The sequence below is a fragment of the Seriola aureovittata genome, chromosome 23 (assembly GCF_021018895.1).
Source record: "Seriola aureovittata isolate HTS-2021-v1 ecotype China chromosome 23, ASM2101889v1, whole genome shotgun sequence".
NCBI lineage: Eukaryota > Metazoa > Chordata > Actinopteri > Carangiformes > Carangidae > Seriola > Seriola aureovittata.
This window is the reverse complement of record NC_079386.1, coordinates 8,672,680-8,686,604: the sequence shown is the minus strand read 5'-3', so window position 1 is coordinate 8,686,604 and position 13,925 is coordinate 8,672,680. Positions and strand designations below refer to the sequence as shown.

The window sequence follows — 13,925 nt, the reverse complement described above, 5'->3', positions numbered from 1 at the left end:
GTGTGAAATATCAGCTAAAAAGTTAAACTACTCCCATGAGACAAATATATGCAGAAAGACATGTGAAAAGAAAAAACAGAGTGGAGCTGGACAGATGACAAAGGGGAAGCAAAAAAAGTTTCATATTGCCTGTGCCTTACCAGAGTGCGGTGGTAGAGACATAATGCACCAGCTCAGTAAACGGCAGTGGGTCGGAAGTTGCCCCACAGCTATGGCACACAGACTGCACAGGGGAGAGAGATGGAGACCAAGAGGGTGACAAACACAAGAAAAAGTAACAAAAAAGATAAACCGGTGTGAATTCTGCATGCGTAGCCACTGCCAAGGACCAACTGTCAAGCCAACATGTTATTTTCCAAAAGAAGGAGACCAGAAACGTTCAACCTACTAAATAAACTATCTTTTATTTGTATAAATTATGGCAAGAGATTAAGACATGCCAGTCTTGCTGCTTCCTTTGCCTTATAAACTATGGGTTCTACCGAATCTTTTTAAGTCCCCAACTCAAATGATTGACATTATTGGGCATCCAATTTAATTTCAGAAGTTATCAATCTCCCTCTGACACAGGCAATCCTCATTTAGGCCGACATAATATTTGCTGGATTTGGGTGCCCTGAAGTCGAGGTGGAACAAAATCCACTGACTGTGCCCCTAAGGGATTTAGTCCAAAGGCGTATTATCTGTTTGATTCAGAGATAGAACTGGTTTGGGATAGGGACAGAGTTAGTGATGGGCTTCACAGCCACAGCGCAGGGTGGTGTCTGTGTTGTGCTCGAATTTATGTGTACACCATCCGTGATTTATCTGGTACTTCTGCTGCAGCACTGTAGAATCTGACCAGAAACACCCTCCTTATTCCACTGGGGCGACCCAGTATTCAAACATGACGGATTGGATTTCTACTGTCTCAGACAGTGATTCATGTACCTGTCTATGTGTGTGTGTGTGTGTGTGTGTGTGTGTGTATGTGGGCGCGCATGCGTGTGTCACTTAATCCTAAAACTGGCTGGTGTGTGTTCAGCTATCCCATTACTGTAGAGGTGCAAAAACAAACACTGTATGAACTAAAACATCTACAGCAAAAAAAAAAGAAAATCATAATTAATGCTTCTTGTAATGAATTATCACATTTAAACAAAACCTTTTTCACAGATTGGTGCAGCAGAAAAAAAAAACAATAACATCTTAAGTAAAATAATATAATTCATGCTTGATGATTCATGCTGTTTGACCCTTTACTGACCTGCTCATAAAGTGACATAGCAAACTTCTGATGCGTGATGCAAGACTTTGAAGTGCAGGCATCTGTCTCCTCAGGCACAATGTGCAGGTGGATCCTCTCTAGTATGTTCTCCTACGACAGAACAGGAGATCCATCAGGTATGGGACAAACATTTCCAACTGGCTTGTTGTAAAGCAACTTCTTTACAAGTACCACAGGCTATCTATTTTATTTACTCCAAGAGAGGTATTTCGAAGAGCAAAACTGCAGTGCAATGGGACACTGCAATTTAAGAGTCATGTTGTAAACCTGACATCAGAAGGAACACTTTTAAAGAGCAAGCTATACTCCATTTTAGCTCCCTCCTTTTTCTATGGAGTGCTTCTGAGTTTATAAAATATTAAGGCCGCGGCGTAGGCCTGCAAAGGTTACAGGCACAACTTCACAGCCTGTTAATCTGACACTGGCTAACTCCTCACATAAATTCTACTCCAGCATGTTGCTGCCAGTGCATTACATGGTGAATGCTCAAGGGCAAAGATCTGTGTGGGATTAAGAATTAAGATCGTCTATAAAAGATAGTAACTTTGGCATGTAAGCTTTGGTCTTAGAAGTAAAAAGTTGCTGTTGAGTTTTTATATGAGGGGATTTTGCAAAGAAAGAAGGAAACAAAGCACAAACATTGCATTCTTTGCATTTAACTTCATTATGTAGTAGGTTTGTGAGTAATTTCTTATTTTAGAATCAAAAGGGACTTAATGCTCACACTTGTGACCCAGTGTTCACATATATTACAGTCCTTTCCACTTTTGCTCCAGAGACATTAGATTCTCTCTTATGTTTTTCCATTTCTGCATAATTGGACTTCCTAATAGGGTAAACAATGATTGTGGGATAAAATCGGAATACATCTGTGCTGTCTGTGTATACTGTCAGTAGGCATAGGCTATCAAAATCGTGAGAAAAAATTAATTAATTAATGCTGATGGACAAATGAAAACATGGTTGAAAAACGAAGGATAAAAAATGCTGCAGGATCTGTTTTATATTTGTTGGTTGGAGTCGAAATAAAACTGGAACAAAAAAATTAAAATTACACTGCAGTTATGGAAAAACAAGTTCTAGCTGAACAATGCTTTACTGTGCCAAAATAAGCAGAAAAACTAGAACTGATATGTAAAAGTGATGAAGGATGCATGAAATCGACTTTTAAAAAGCACAGAAATGATGTGACATAATATGGTAGCACAAAACGGAGAGGTTCAAACACAACTCTGGCGCTTATATAACCTGTCATGATAATATTTAGCGGCAATGTGGCAGGGGTTGATGGGAGGGGAAGGGAGGGACAGAAGCTCTTTCAGTGACCTCGCCAAACAGTTTGTTACAGTGCATTACTCGAACTGTGTGGCAGGGGAAAACACAAACATACACACATCCCTCTCCATACGCTAGTCTCCGTCCCTCAGGACAGCCGGGTTGCTACAGGAACTTACAAAGCACTCTGCGGCATCATCCATGAAGCCCAGCTGGAAGCGCTGCTCGTCCTTAAAGGTCTCTGCCAAGGCGTGACGCAGGTTGTCAGAGGGCAGGGCTCGCTCCCGACTGTGCTGGAACTGGGAGAAAATGCCCTAAAGAAGAGAACAAAAACTTATTTGCACATGGACTATGGGACATTTTGTTTATTAAAAGCATTCGTGTCACCCTCACTGCTCAATACACAGTCTGAATATGTGACCCAGCGATTCACCGCATCCATAAAACAAACAGGAACTACACGGTTACTTCTCAGTGTTAGCTCCTGTTAAATATACTGACTACACCAACCTTTAACGCACAAAAGATGCACGATTCTCCTAAACAGAAGTGTCCAGGTAGCTGCCGCAAGCTGCGTCTGAAGATGTCCAGCTGCCATAGTACCTAAACAAGGGAAAGTGGAGGAGGTTTTTACACTAAAAGTGCAACCCTCACCTTTGTGTTGGAGCATTTCCAGACTCAAACAAGAAACCAAAAAAAAAGGCACAGGCATGAAAATCAAATAGACATAAGAAGCTCCAAGATTCATCTTTTTAAACCAGTTGCCTTTCAAAAATAATGTTAAGAATAAGCACAGGGCTGTTTCAAGTGGGAGGTATTTATCTATGTGAGAAAACTTATGGCATTTGGGTATCAGGGCAACATTTACAAGGTCATGAGGATAAGGAGTGGGTGAGAGGAACAATTCTCTCACAGAAACAAAGCCAAAGGTAACAATAATCTTCAACCAGCTCATCGGTTGTCTCACTCTCTGAGTCACAGTCTTCAAGAGTGACCTCACTGTGTGGCTGACTGCAGTAATGAACTAACTCACCAGCCAGCATCCCACTAGTCAAAAGCAACCTTAATATTCAGTATATTGCTGGGAAGCTCTGACAAATGTAGGCAGTGACTAAGCTTTGAAAATTCTAAATAAAAGATGGTCATATTTTAGGGGGTGGAACATGTACAGCTGCTGCAGGAAGGGAGCAACAAGTGAATGAATAAAGTTATACAAGCAGCAAAAAAGAGGTTAGGAGCACCTTAGGATTCAATACTATTTAATATAATATTTTTTACAATGATTACTATTGTTGTGCAGCTTTAAATAATTAATTTTTTCAGAGAAATATTGTTTTTGTCAAAGATTTGATTTGACTTAAACACAAACTGATATCATCAACAAACAGTCAACAGGACAGCCCTACCTGCACAGCACTGTTGAGGAAGCAGCTGTTCTGGCCTGGCTCATTCAGCAATCCTTTGGTGGGGGCAAGAGACAGCATGCTCCCCGGCTGGTACGATTTCCCCAAATTCCCCCCCGGCTTCCTGAAGAACTTGACCCATGCCATTGGACAGCGGGGTCTGCCTTCAGACAGGTGGGATGGTCAGATGACAGGGCAGGTTGGGGCTGTGATCAGATCCCTTGGCCCCTGAAGGAGTGAGTCCCCAACAGTCTGGGGCTACGTAATTCCACGAGCTGAAGCAGCTGTCTTGCTACACATGGGTTTCTAGTGCATTTCTGCAGCTCATATAGAAGTCTCTTTTACTTTATCTGCAATTTAAAAGTCTTTGCAATGCAAAAAATAAAAAGTTAAATGAGAGCACAAAAAAATTACAATCCAAGTCTTCGTTTTGGGAAGCTTATGATGATCCGCTGTATGATGCTTCTGATGAGATCCACTTTGACCACAGGGGAACACGCCTCAGTCATCCTGTAGTCTTGATGGTTCGGCACAAAGCTTCACAACAACTTCAGAAAAGAAGGTGGACTCCTGTAAGCAAACTTTGCCACATGGTCCTGATGCTAGTGAAGATATTCAGCTGCAGTCAATTGTCCCTTTAAGAGGTTCATCCATAGTAAAGTTTTATCCAGGCTGGACAGCAAACAGAGCTGGGCTGTGTTAGAGAAAGAGAGAATTGAGATTAAATGAGATTTTTAGATTGCATTATGGAGCTCATTATAAATTACTGCTTTTTCTAGTATCTTTAATTTCTCTTTTCAACTCCACAGATAATGACAAAGTGAATTTTTAATAACAGAGAAATATACTGTACATCTGAGGCTACAGCTGCCTTTCTATTCAATATTCCAGGTTAGAGTGGACTTTTTAGACATGTCAACAAAGCTTATACATTAACTTTTACAAACACCCTTTGCACTGGAGGCGTGTCAAACTGGTAAGCCCTAACTTAAGTTGCACATTAACATTCAGACAAATGTATTTCAATTTCCTGAACAACATAGACAATAATAGCCAACAGATACTTTAAAGGAAAAACAAGATCATGTTGAATTAGAGCAGAATTTGCATAAATGTGTTGACTGGTGTACAACTGTCCATTAGGAATACAAAGAGTAGAAAAATACAACAGGGCAGTACCACTCAAACCGTGAAAACCTATTAAGTGCAGCTTGACTTCATTCAGTTACAATCACTGGTGCTCAGGAGAAATAAACCACCAACATTACTCGCTGTAAAGATCTACTGTCACTCCTGACAACAGTCTTCCCCAGCTCTCAGTGCTGATAACTGCAGACCACTAAATATTGATTACTCTACCTACAGTGGTATAATCCCTAATTCTTTGTGTCATTGATTAATTACATTTTCCAGTTCATAATTGAATCTTTAATACATGAGACAAAATTTCAAATTTCTGCCACAAGTCATCAGGGCCCCGAATCCTTAAATTTGCTTATTTTGCCTCATTAGCAGCTAAAAAATAAAAATGCATCAGTTTGTCTATAATAACAGACAAAAACAGAAAATTATCATACTTGAGAAATTGTAACCAGAAAATATCAGATTTTTTAATGTTTGTTTTTATATCTACACTGCAGTGTTTTCATGTGTTGAATTGATTTTACATAGTTTTAGTGTGGAGTTGTAGCTCAGGTTTAAATGCCAAACTGATGTTGATCAGCAATTCATAGCCTGTGAGTTCAAAATTTCTGTGGAAAAATACTGCTTCAAGTTTCTTTCATGTCCAATTTTGTCAGTTTGCCTGGCATTGTCATTCTTTAATTAATAACTACTAGGCTGTCCTGTTTTTTAACATTAGATGAGCAGTGGAGGACATTATAACAAACCACGGAAGATGCAGCTTTAACAACATGGTGAGAAATTCCAACAAAATTTGCAGTGAATGTGCACTGTGTGCCTTTGAAAGCAGTGCTGAACACAGACTACTTGCAGAGGTTTGATAGATGAATATGCTTGTGCTGAGTGAGGCAGTGAAAGCTGTGTGTATGTTATTATATTAGTAAATGCCCCAAGAGGTATATATAGTCATAGCCTGTAAGTTTTGATGTTTACTTGATTTTCAGAGGATATTCTTTTATGTCATTCTAAATGATAACAAAGCTTGTTGTGTGACTTTACGGAAAACTGAAGTTGTGGCAAAGCAGATGTACTTCAAGCACCTAAAAAGTATAAAGAAGCAACAATGAGCCATAGTTCCTTGTGTGATACGTGATGATTCAGCCTCCTTTAATCCCTCACACCTAAAAAATAACCTCAAAGACTAAACCTCAAACATTTTGTTATTCAGAGCAAGGACAAAAAAAATACTGCCCTACTTTTTTTACAAAGAATGAAAATTCCCTCTTGTAAGTCTCCAGAACCACACAAAGTTTCAGCCAAAACCAGTTGGACCACATTGCCTTCCTGGTATTTCAGGAATCCTCAATGGATGATGTTGCAACAATGCAACTTTACAGCAGGTTAATGGTGCAACCTGGTGAAGTTTAATATTTACAGTCATCTTCACATGATTTTACTTCACATGCTAATGTCTCTGCCCCTGTACTGTGCAAGTGGCCTCCATAAGAACAGCATTCCAAGGCAATCACTTAAGCTCAGAGTTGCTCAAGAGCTGCTGTTTTCAGATTAGTTTCAGGGGTGGAGGGGCAAGTGGAAGAGTCTGTGCTCCACCTTTAAAGCCCACCTTTACCAATGACATCGCACGCCCTGACATGTTTCATTATAAGCTGTCTCCAAGCATGGAAATAAGTTGAAGTGAGAAGTATATATACATTTCTTTAATCAATCATTCTTATTCTTATAAAGACCTTATTATTTTCTTTTATTCTTAATATTGCAGGGTGTCAATCACTGTGGCACCCCTGTCACTCCAGGTCAAATAAAACTGATCCATTATTACTATTTTTAAAAGATAACACAATAACACCCAGCATGTCTGGGTCGCATCTCAGCAAGCATAAACAATACTACACATCCTGACATCCACATTATTCAACATCATTTTGATGGCATGGAGAGTGAAGCCAACGCATGTTTTGCCATGTGACATTGCTGACAACAGCAAGAGTAAATACTTAAAAAGATTTAAAAAAATTAAAATCCTGGTGCTAGGTATTTTATTGCATTATGGTGGTCCACTTAAAAAACTGCCAACCTCACTTATGCAGAACTATCTTTTATCCTGAGTGAAACTGGCACTCACTGACCAAAATTCAGGGACATAATTTTAAAAGATTGTGCTCTTTTGCTTAAGCGCAAAGAGCATCATTTCTCCAAACAAGGAAAAAAATACCAGGTTTCCTTTAAACATGTTTACCCCTATTTAATAATAACATTACTTTCACTGTCACTTCATTTTCTTCTGTGATACAATGAGCAATTGCTGAAGAGAGCTCAGCAACTATTTCAGCCTCCCCATGTAGTGTTTGCACTGCAGAACACTGAGCACATTTTTAGACACGGACTTGCTGAGTTACAATCCAGAGAGGTTAAAGTGGCACATATTCTACCTAACCTGTTAGCAGAGTTACAGATGAAAGAGTGATTAGTAGAAAAGAATAACTGTAACATTATTACTGTATTTCGTATGTCTGATGTCTTGAATTATTGTAATAAAAAGACCTTTTCTCAAAAACTGAAAACAGATCCCTCATAATCAATTTCAACTGAATGCAGCCATATGAAATATCTGCTTCTTTGTTTATAAACCTAGGTGGAGAAAATGACTCAACTGGCTGGTCACATTATTGTCCCGAAGCCAAGCTTATGTCATTGCCTAATGTAAGCCAAGACGGTTGTTGACACCCTTCCGCTTTAAGTCTTAGTGGTGAATTACACCATTTTCTTCAAGCTTATTTTTATTTTCTTCATGTTGATCTTTACAAGTTTGTCCATATTTAAGTTGTTTTTTTTCATAAAACTCTCTAGCTTCATCTCAATACGTAACTAAAATGAGCTAATTTTGATTCTTTGTTCAACAATGGCCTCACAAAGCAATTCATTTACTGAAGCTCCTTTTAAGTTATCTGGGTGTAATAAACCTAACACTGGTAATCTTGGAAAGCAATTTTCTCAGTTGACCCTGGGTTTTTCCAACTCAGCTATGTTTTCTTGCACATGAAAGAAGCTGGGTTCAATCACATGCAACTCTGACAGGTCAAGAGCAGTGCATATGGTATGAGTTGAGATTAAATCACTGATCACTGTGGGGAAATTAAATTGACACTGCAGAAAAAAGTAATATTCGGTGAAGTGAAAGATACATAATCTAAGTACACCAAAAAAAAAAAAAAGCACCACTAGAAATAGCAGAAAAAAGGACAAACTTCAAACACCAAAAGGAACACTATGCAAAGTTTGGAAAAATATTATTTATGCCTTAATTCATGAATTTCCCCTGGGGGAAAAATAAAGTATCTCTCTATCTATCTATCTATCTATCTATCTATCTATCTATCTATCTATCTATCTATCTATCTTAATTTGCAGTTGCTGTTTTACATGTTAAATCACCCTAAATGGAACACTAATGTAACTATAATAAAGAATATATTTAAAACATTTAACTGTTAGCAGCCAAATTATTTATCCTTTTGGTTCACAAAAGAAACAAGACTCGAAAAATATGTGTGACTAAAATGTATAAATTATTAGGAACTCATTTTCACTGTGTAGAAAGAACAACAACAAAAAAAAAATCACTTCTCATCAAGGCACAGTGGGAATACATTGTATATTTACATAATCTCATATCATTAAGGCAATAAAGTCTATTTTCTTTTCGCAAAGTCACCTCATGTTCTCTGTGGCGGCAGAGAAAGAACTGTTGTGCAACAGGCTGCACTGAACCAACAGGAATAACACGAACGAGTGTAATTAATATTCAAATGTATTTCTTATTAATGACTGACTACCTACACTTTGCAAAAAGCCCAGTTTCATAACCAGAGTGGGACATGTGCTGTACTGCAAATGTTGAATATATTTCTGATTTCCAAGTCCTTTCAGGTTTGTCAAGATGTGAATCTGTGCTCTTTAGCACTTAGCATTACTTAAATGTGAATGCTATATTTTTGTGCAAAGTGTGTCCCTATTTTTAATTTTATTTTTTTTAAAGATTTGTGAGGAAGTGGGATTTAATTCAAGCTATCCAGGGTTAATTTCGTAAATTTAGCTGGCCAACCACACACTAATTCTACTTCATGAGACAGACCCTGTGTCTTTACCATTTAATAGCAAAGAACTTCAAACAGACAAAACTACCAACACAACATACATTCAGTAAACTGAAACTATTACTTCTACGAGCATAAGTTAATAATACCTTAACTACCAACTTCATATTTGTAACCTACTGACTTAATAACTGTAATTATCAACTTAATAACCGTTGATGATGCTGAAATCCTTTTATGTCATTGTCAAACCCCATCTGCCTGTGTAACCTCATAAAACTAAGACAGGAGACAAATGAACTGTTACATTGCTGTTTGCTATTGTACTGTATTTAACTGCATGTACAAAACAAAACCAACATCATTCTCACTACGTTATGGAAGTCTGTAGCATAGATCTGAGTGGAAGTCCAACAAAAGAAGTAATTTCACTTTTTCTCTCAGGAGCACCAGTACAGGAAGTCAAGCTTTCCTTGGTAAACAAAGGCTTTGTCAGCCTTGTCAAGCAAAGCCCAAGATTGACTTTTTTTCCCCTTGTCATAGGGAAAATGCTAAGGCTAGCATCTCAGAGCAATCAGCCAAAGAGTGTGTTGTGCATCAGCAGCTTTGACAAGCTTAGGGAGTCAGTAAGATGTGGACATGTTCGGTGTGAAGGCATGGGGAGTCTGATGCTATAATGTATCTATTAGTGATCTGTTGATGGATAGCCTCATTCTGAATAATTAAATTGATCTCCTTCATATGGTAATGCCAAGAGCAGCTGATGAATCAATCTGTGGGAAATTGAGTCACACTAATTCAATGTATATAAGATGTGAAAATAGAAATACATTGTGAGAACAGCACAAAGAGATAAAGAGTGTATGATAGATATAAAAACCCAACATTGAAGGTGACAGTTCTCTCTACATCATATGTCTTTAAAATAACCTAAATACATACAGTGGACACACACAGCCTTTAAATCAATTTTAATCCATCCTCTCCTTGATAAAACACAATGTGCCCCACAGCACAGTACAACTTCCCACCTCTCTACAACTTCTGACATTCTGTGAGTTAAGTCAGGGTGCAGTCTACCTTTTTCTCAATGCAGATCAATATATCTTTCCGTCAAGCTGGTGCATTATCTACCTGGTTAGAGTGTCCCCTCCTGTTCCTCCTCAACTCTGGCTCACTGTTGATGAATGGCTTTCCTTAGTGGGGATTAGGTTCTGCAGAAACTCCAAACCCGATGAGTAGGAAAGTATTGTGTACGTTTTTTCTATTTTTAGTAAAATGTGATTTCTTTCCATCGTCTTACATACAACAAGAATTTTTTTAACAATTCAATTTTATCTTTCGAGAAAGAACTTCAGTTATATTGATGTTGAAAAATCAATGTTTACCCCTTTAAAACCCCTACACTTGAGTAGCCCACACAGTTTTTATGTAAAACATGAACTTGAACTACAGCCTAGCAACATAATTAAAATGTACTTAAAATTAAAGTACACTGTTGCTAGAGTAACAAAGAAACACCAATGTTTTGATATCTTTTATGTAAAAACAAATTCAATGAGGAACTGTTTCTTTATTGGAGGATTTGTGATCCATTGGCTACATCTGAAAGTTGCCTGGGTGATGTTACGCTAAAGTTTGGGAAAAGGACAAAAAGTATCCTAATGAATGAATGGAATAAAACTTGCTGAAGGTAACAGATTGTGTTTGTTGTTCGAGATTGCAGTTTCAAAGGCTGCACTATTTCTCTTAAAGGTGCATCTGTCTGAATTCTACTTAAGAGCCAAGTTGCCCACCAGTGAACTCAAAACATTCACTGGGACACAGTCACATTTAACAAGTGGACAATTACAGATTTTTTTCATGTCTCGGCTTAGCCTTGGGTAAAAAAAAAGAAAAAAAAAAGCTCTCTATTTCTGGTGAAGTCACGCAAACTTCTTAGGAGTCTGACTCATTTGTTAAATGTAGGTACGAAGTCTCACAGCTGACAGTGTCCCACTCATATTTGTAATTCCCCTTTTTATGTGTGTTTTTTTAAATAAAGTGATGAACAAAGTGTCTGACATCAGGACAAACATTTCTTCTCTGCTGTCGACACCATGTTTTAATTTTCTGTAATTTAGTGCAGTGGCTTTCCCAAATTCTTCTGTCAGACTGTTTATCATAATTAAGTGTTCCGACTGCGCAAACACACAAAAGTCGGGGAAATATACAAGAGCCTCATAATATGTAGCCACTGCATGTCGGAAAAGAAGCAACAAAACGTAACCCCGCACTCTAAAGTCTTAAAATAACAGTGAAACTTGACTATAAAATTCCCTATGGACTGCAGACAAGGTTTAAGCCTTCAGGCATCAATGCACCGGTCATTTCCTGTGTGGGCTTCCTGCTCAAAGGCTTGCCGCTTTCCAGCACACGGCCACCGCATTCAACTCTGTGAAACTGAACAGGTCACCTACACCACACTGAGTCACCTATTATTCTTTAGTGTGTACAACAGAGGAAGAGGGAGAACAAAAGTACATGTTCCAGGATCCCATACTGAATAGAATCTGACTGAAATATGACATCCTCCTCTCCACTCTCAAGATTGCTTCCTTAATGTCCTCCCACTTGTCAGGAGCTTGCCAATAAATATCAAGTACAATGATAGCGGCCACAAACTTTTGTTTCCTTTTTTAACTTAATATTTAAGATAATTCATTCAACTTAAAGCAAAATGTTAAGCTGTAAACCTAGGTCTAGCAGGTCTTTTAAACTAGCAAACACTTGATCAAGAGCAGATTATGAAATGGCGCAATAGGCAAACATTACTTAATAAAACTACACTTATTCCAAGTGCTCTTCTCCACATGCTCACAAACAAAGAGGTGACAGAAGGCCTTTCTGTCATAACTGGTTCTTCAGCATGCTTCCATATTTACATCACGGTCTTGGTCCTTGAGGAAATGTTCCACAGCCGTGAACATAAAGGATGAGTGTGCATGATGTTTATAGGGCCGATGATCTCACTGCTTCATCATCACTGTGCTTATGTGACTGAGGTCTGCTGCTCTGCACTGGTCTTATCACTGGAATGAATTAAAGTGGGAGAAACCAGTTCACAGGGTGCACTGGATGGGGATCTGCCAATGAGTTTTGAATGAGCTCCTATAAACTTCAGACTGTTTTGTTCAAATATAAAAAAGATGGTGTGCAGAAATTACTCAGTAACAAACCATTCAGTCCACACCAACACATAACAGGAAACTTGGCAGTTAGCTTGAACTGTGGTTGTTTATCCTGAGGTGACACAACACTTTGAGAGATATAGGAAAGCTGTTATTTTCACATAATAAAAGTACCTTACAGGCATATTTAAAGGCCAGTAAATATATACTCAAACAGACTAAGGAGATGTCGTGTGAAAATAAAAGATGAATACGTGAGAAGTGGTCACTTAAGCCTCATTTTCGTCAACCTAGCTTCATATTTCATTATTTGGTGATAAACTAGCTAGACACAGAGCTAGCTGTCAACAACAAAGCGACTACGGACGACCTTCTAAAAGGAAATACCAACCAAAACCTAGACAAAATAAACTGTCAAGATGACAAAACAAGTGTCCTTGTGTTTTAAACATCTTCCACACAACAGTTTGTAACTTAACAAGTGTGCCAACTAACGCTACACGACCGACTAGAGGCAGCTAACGCTAGGCCTACCTGGTTTCCGATTTACCTGTGCTCCAGGTGAAGTTTCCGCCCCACGTAACATAACACACACACACACACTAGGGAAGTTTAAGGAGCTACTAGTGAAAACAAAAAGCCACTCACCTCAGAGAGAACAATAAAAGAAAGCGTGGTAATATCCTCCAATGAGGATAGACCAAGAGTTTAGAAGAAGTATTTTGGTGAAGTTTCGGGGGAGGAACTGAGAAGCCGTAGGAGTCGCTGGTTGAAATGTACTTCACTGGAGAGACGCTGGAAACTAAAACACGTACCACAAAACAAAGTGTTATCTTTTCGCCGTTGAAACTTCACTCTCTCTGGCTTTTGTGGGGTTTATTTTCTCTCAGAAATTCCACTTCGAAAACAGCAGCAGTCTCCGTCCACTTGCCAATATATTCCGGTTTTCAGAGGCGTGTGCGGCTCTGCTGCAGTCCACTGATGCGCGGCGGTAGTGAGCAATGGTCGCTCGGTCGACTTCGGCACCTGAAATACTGGATTAGAGATGTTTTCAGAGCTGAGATGTCAAACCCCGCCTCTTCAACACTGTATTTACTGCAGTCTGCCATGCTACTGTACACCGCTGCCACAGCCACAGCGCATACACACACACACACACACACACACACACACACACACACACACACACTGGCGCGGGCGGACACACACTCCAATATTTGCAGAGCGCCAACTCTGCTGGCAGGCTCGTTAATGTTGCTTTATGGTGCAGGGGTTTGCAGTTTACAGCGCACTACAGTGCACAGTGTTAGTTTACAATTATCCTACTGCAAAACTGCATGCTTACTTCAAAATTTGTTCAAAAGTACCCTGTCTTTCTAAAAGTGGGAGAATCACTCAAAATGCATTAAAATTTTGGTTTTAATTTTTTTTTTCTGCAGCTAGGGATGCAATAAATGTCAATAAGCAAACAAGGGCAACAGCATCTCTACTATGGGAAATGATGAAGCATGCTTTCAGAGGTGTTAAACATTTACCTATATGCTTATACCCCAACAATGTGGTGGCAATTTTA

General features: G+C 38.9%; 1 protein-coding gene across 1 annotated transcript in view; it reads right to left on the bottom strand.

The window, feature by feature from the left end:
- Window positions 1–13,455, bottom strand: part of LOC130164589 (inactive ubiquitin carboxyl-terminal hydrolase 53-like) — a 32,865-nt gene extending 19,410 nt beyond the window's left edge. Inside the window, exons 1-6 of the mRNA XM_056369405.1 lie at window positions 13,001–13,455; window positions 3,949–4,639; window positions 3,053–3,145; window positions 2,722–2,856; window positions 1,247–1,357; window positions 141–223 (exon numbers count right to left, since the gene is read on the bottom strand). Of these exons, the coding sequence (XP_056225380.1) occupies window positions 141–223; window positions 1,247–1,357; window positions 2,722–2,856; window positions 3,053–3,145; window positions 3,949–4,092 (566 nt within the window). The 5' untranslated portion in view covers window positions 4,093–4,639; window positions 13,001–13,455. The remainder of the gene's footprint in view (window positions 1–140; window positions 224–1,246; window positions 1,358–2,721; window positions 2,857–3,052; window positions 3,146–3,948; window positions 4,640–13,000) is intronic.
- Window positions 13,456–13,925: the final 470 nt, after the last annotated feature.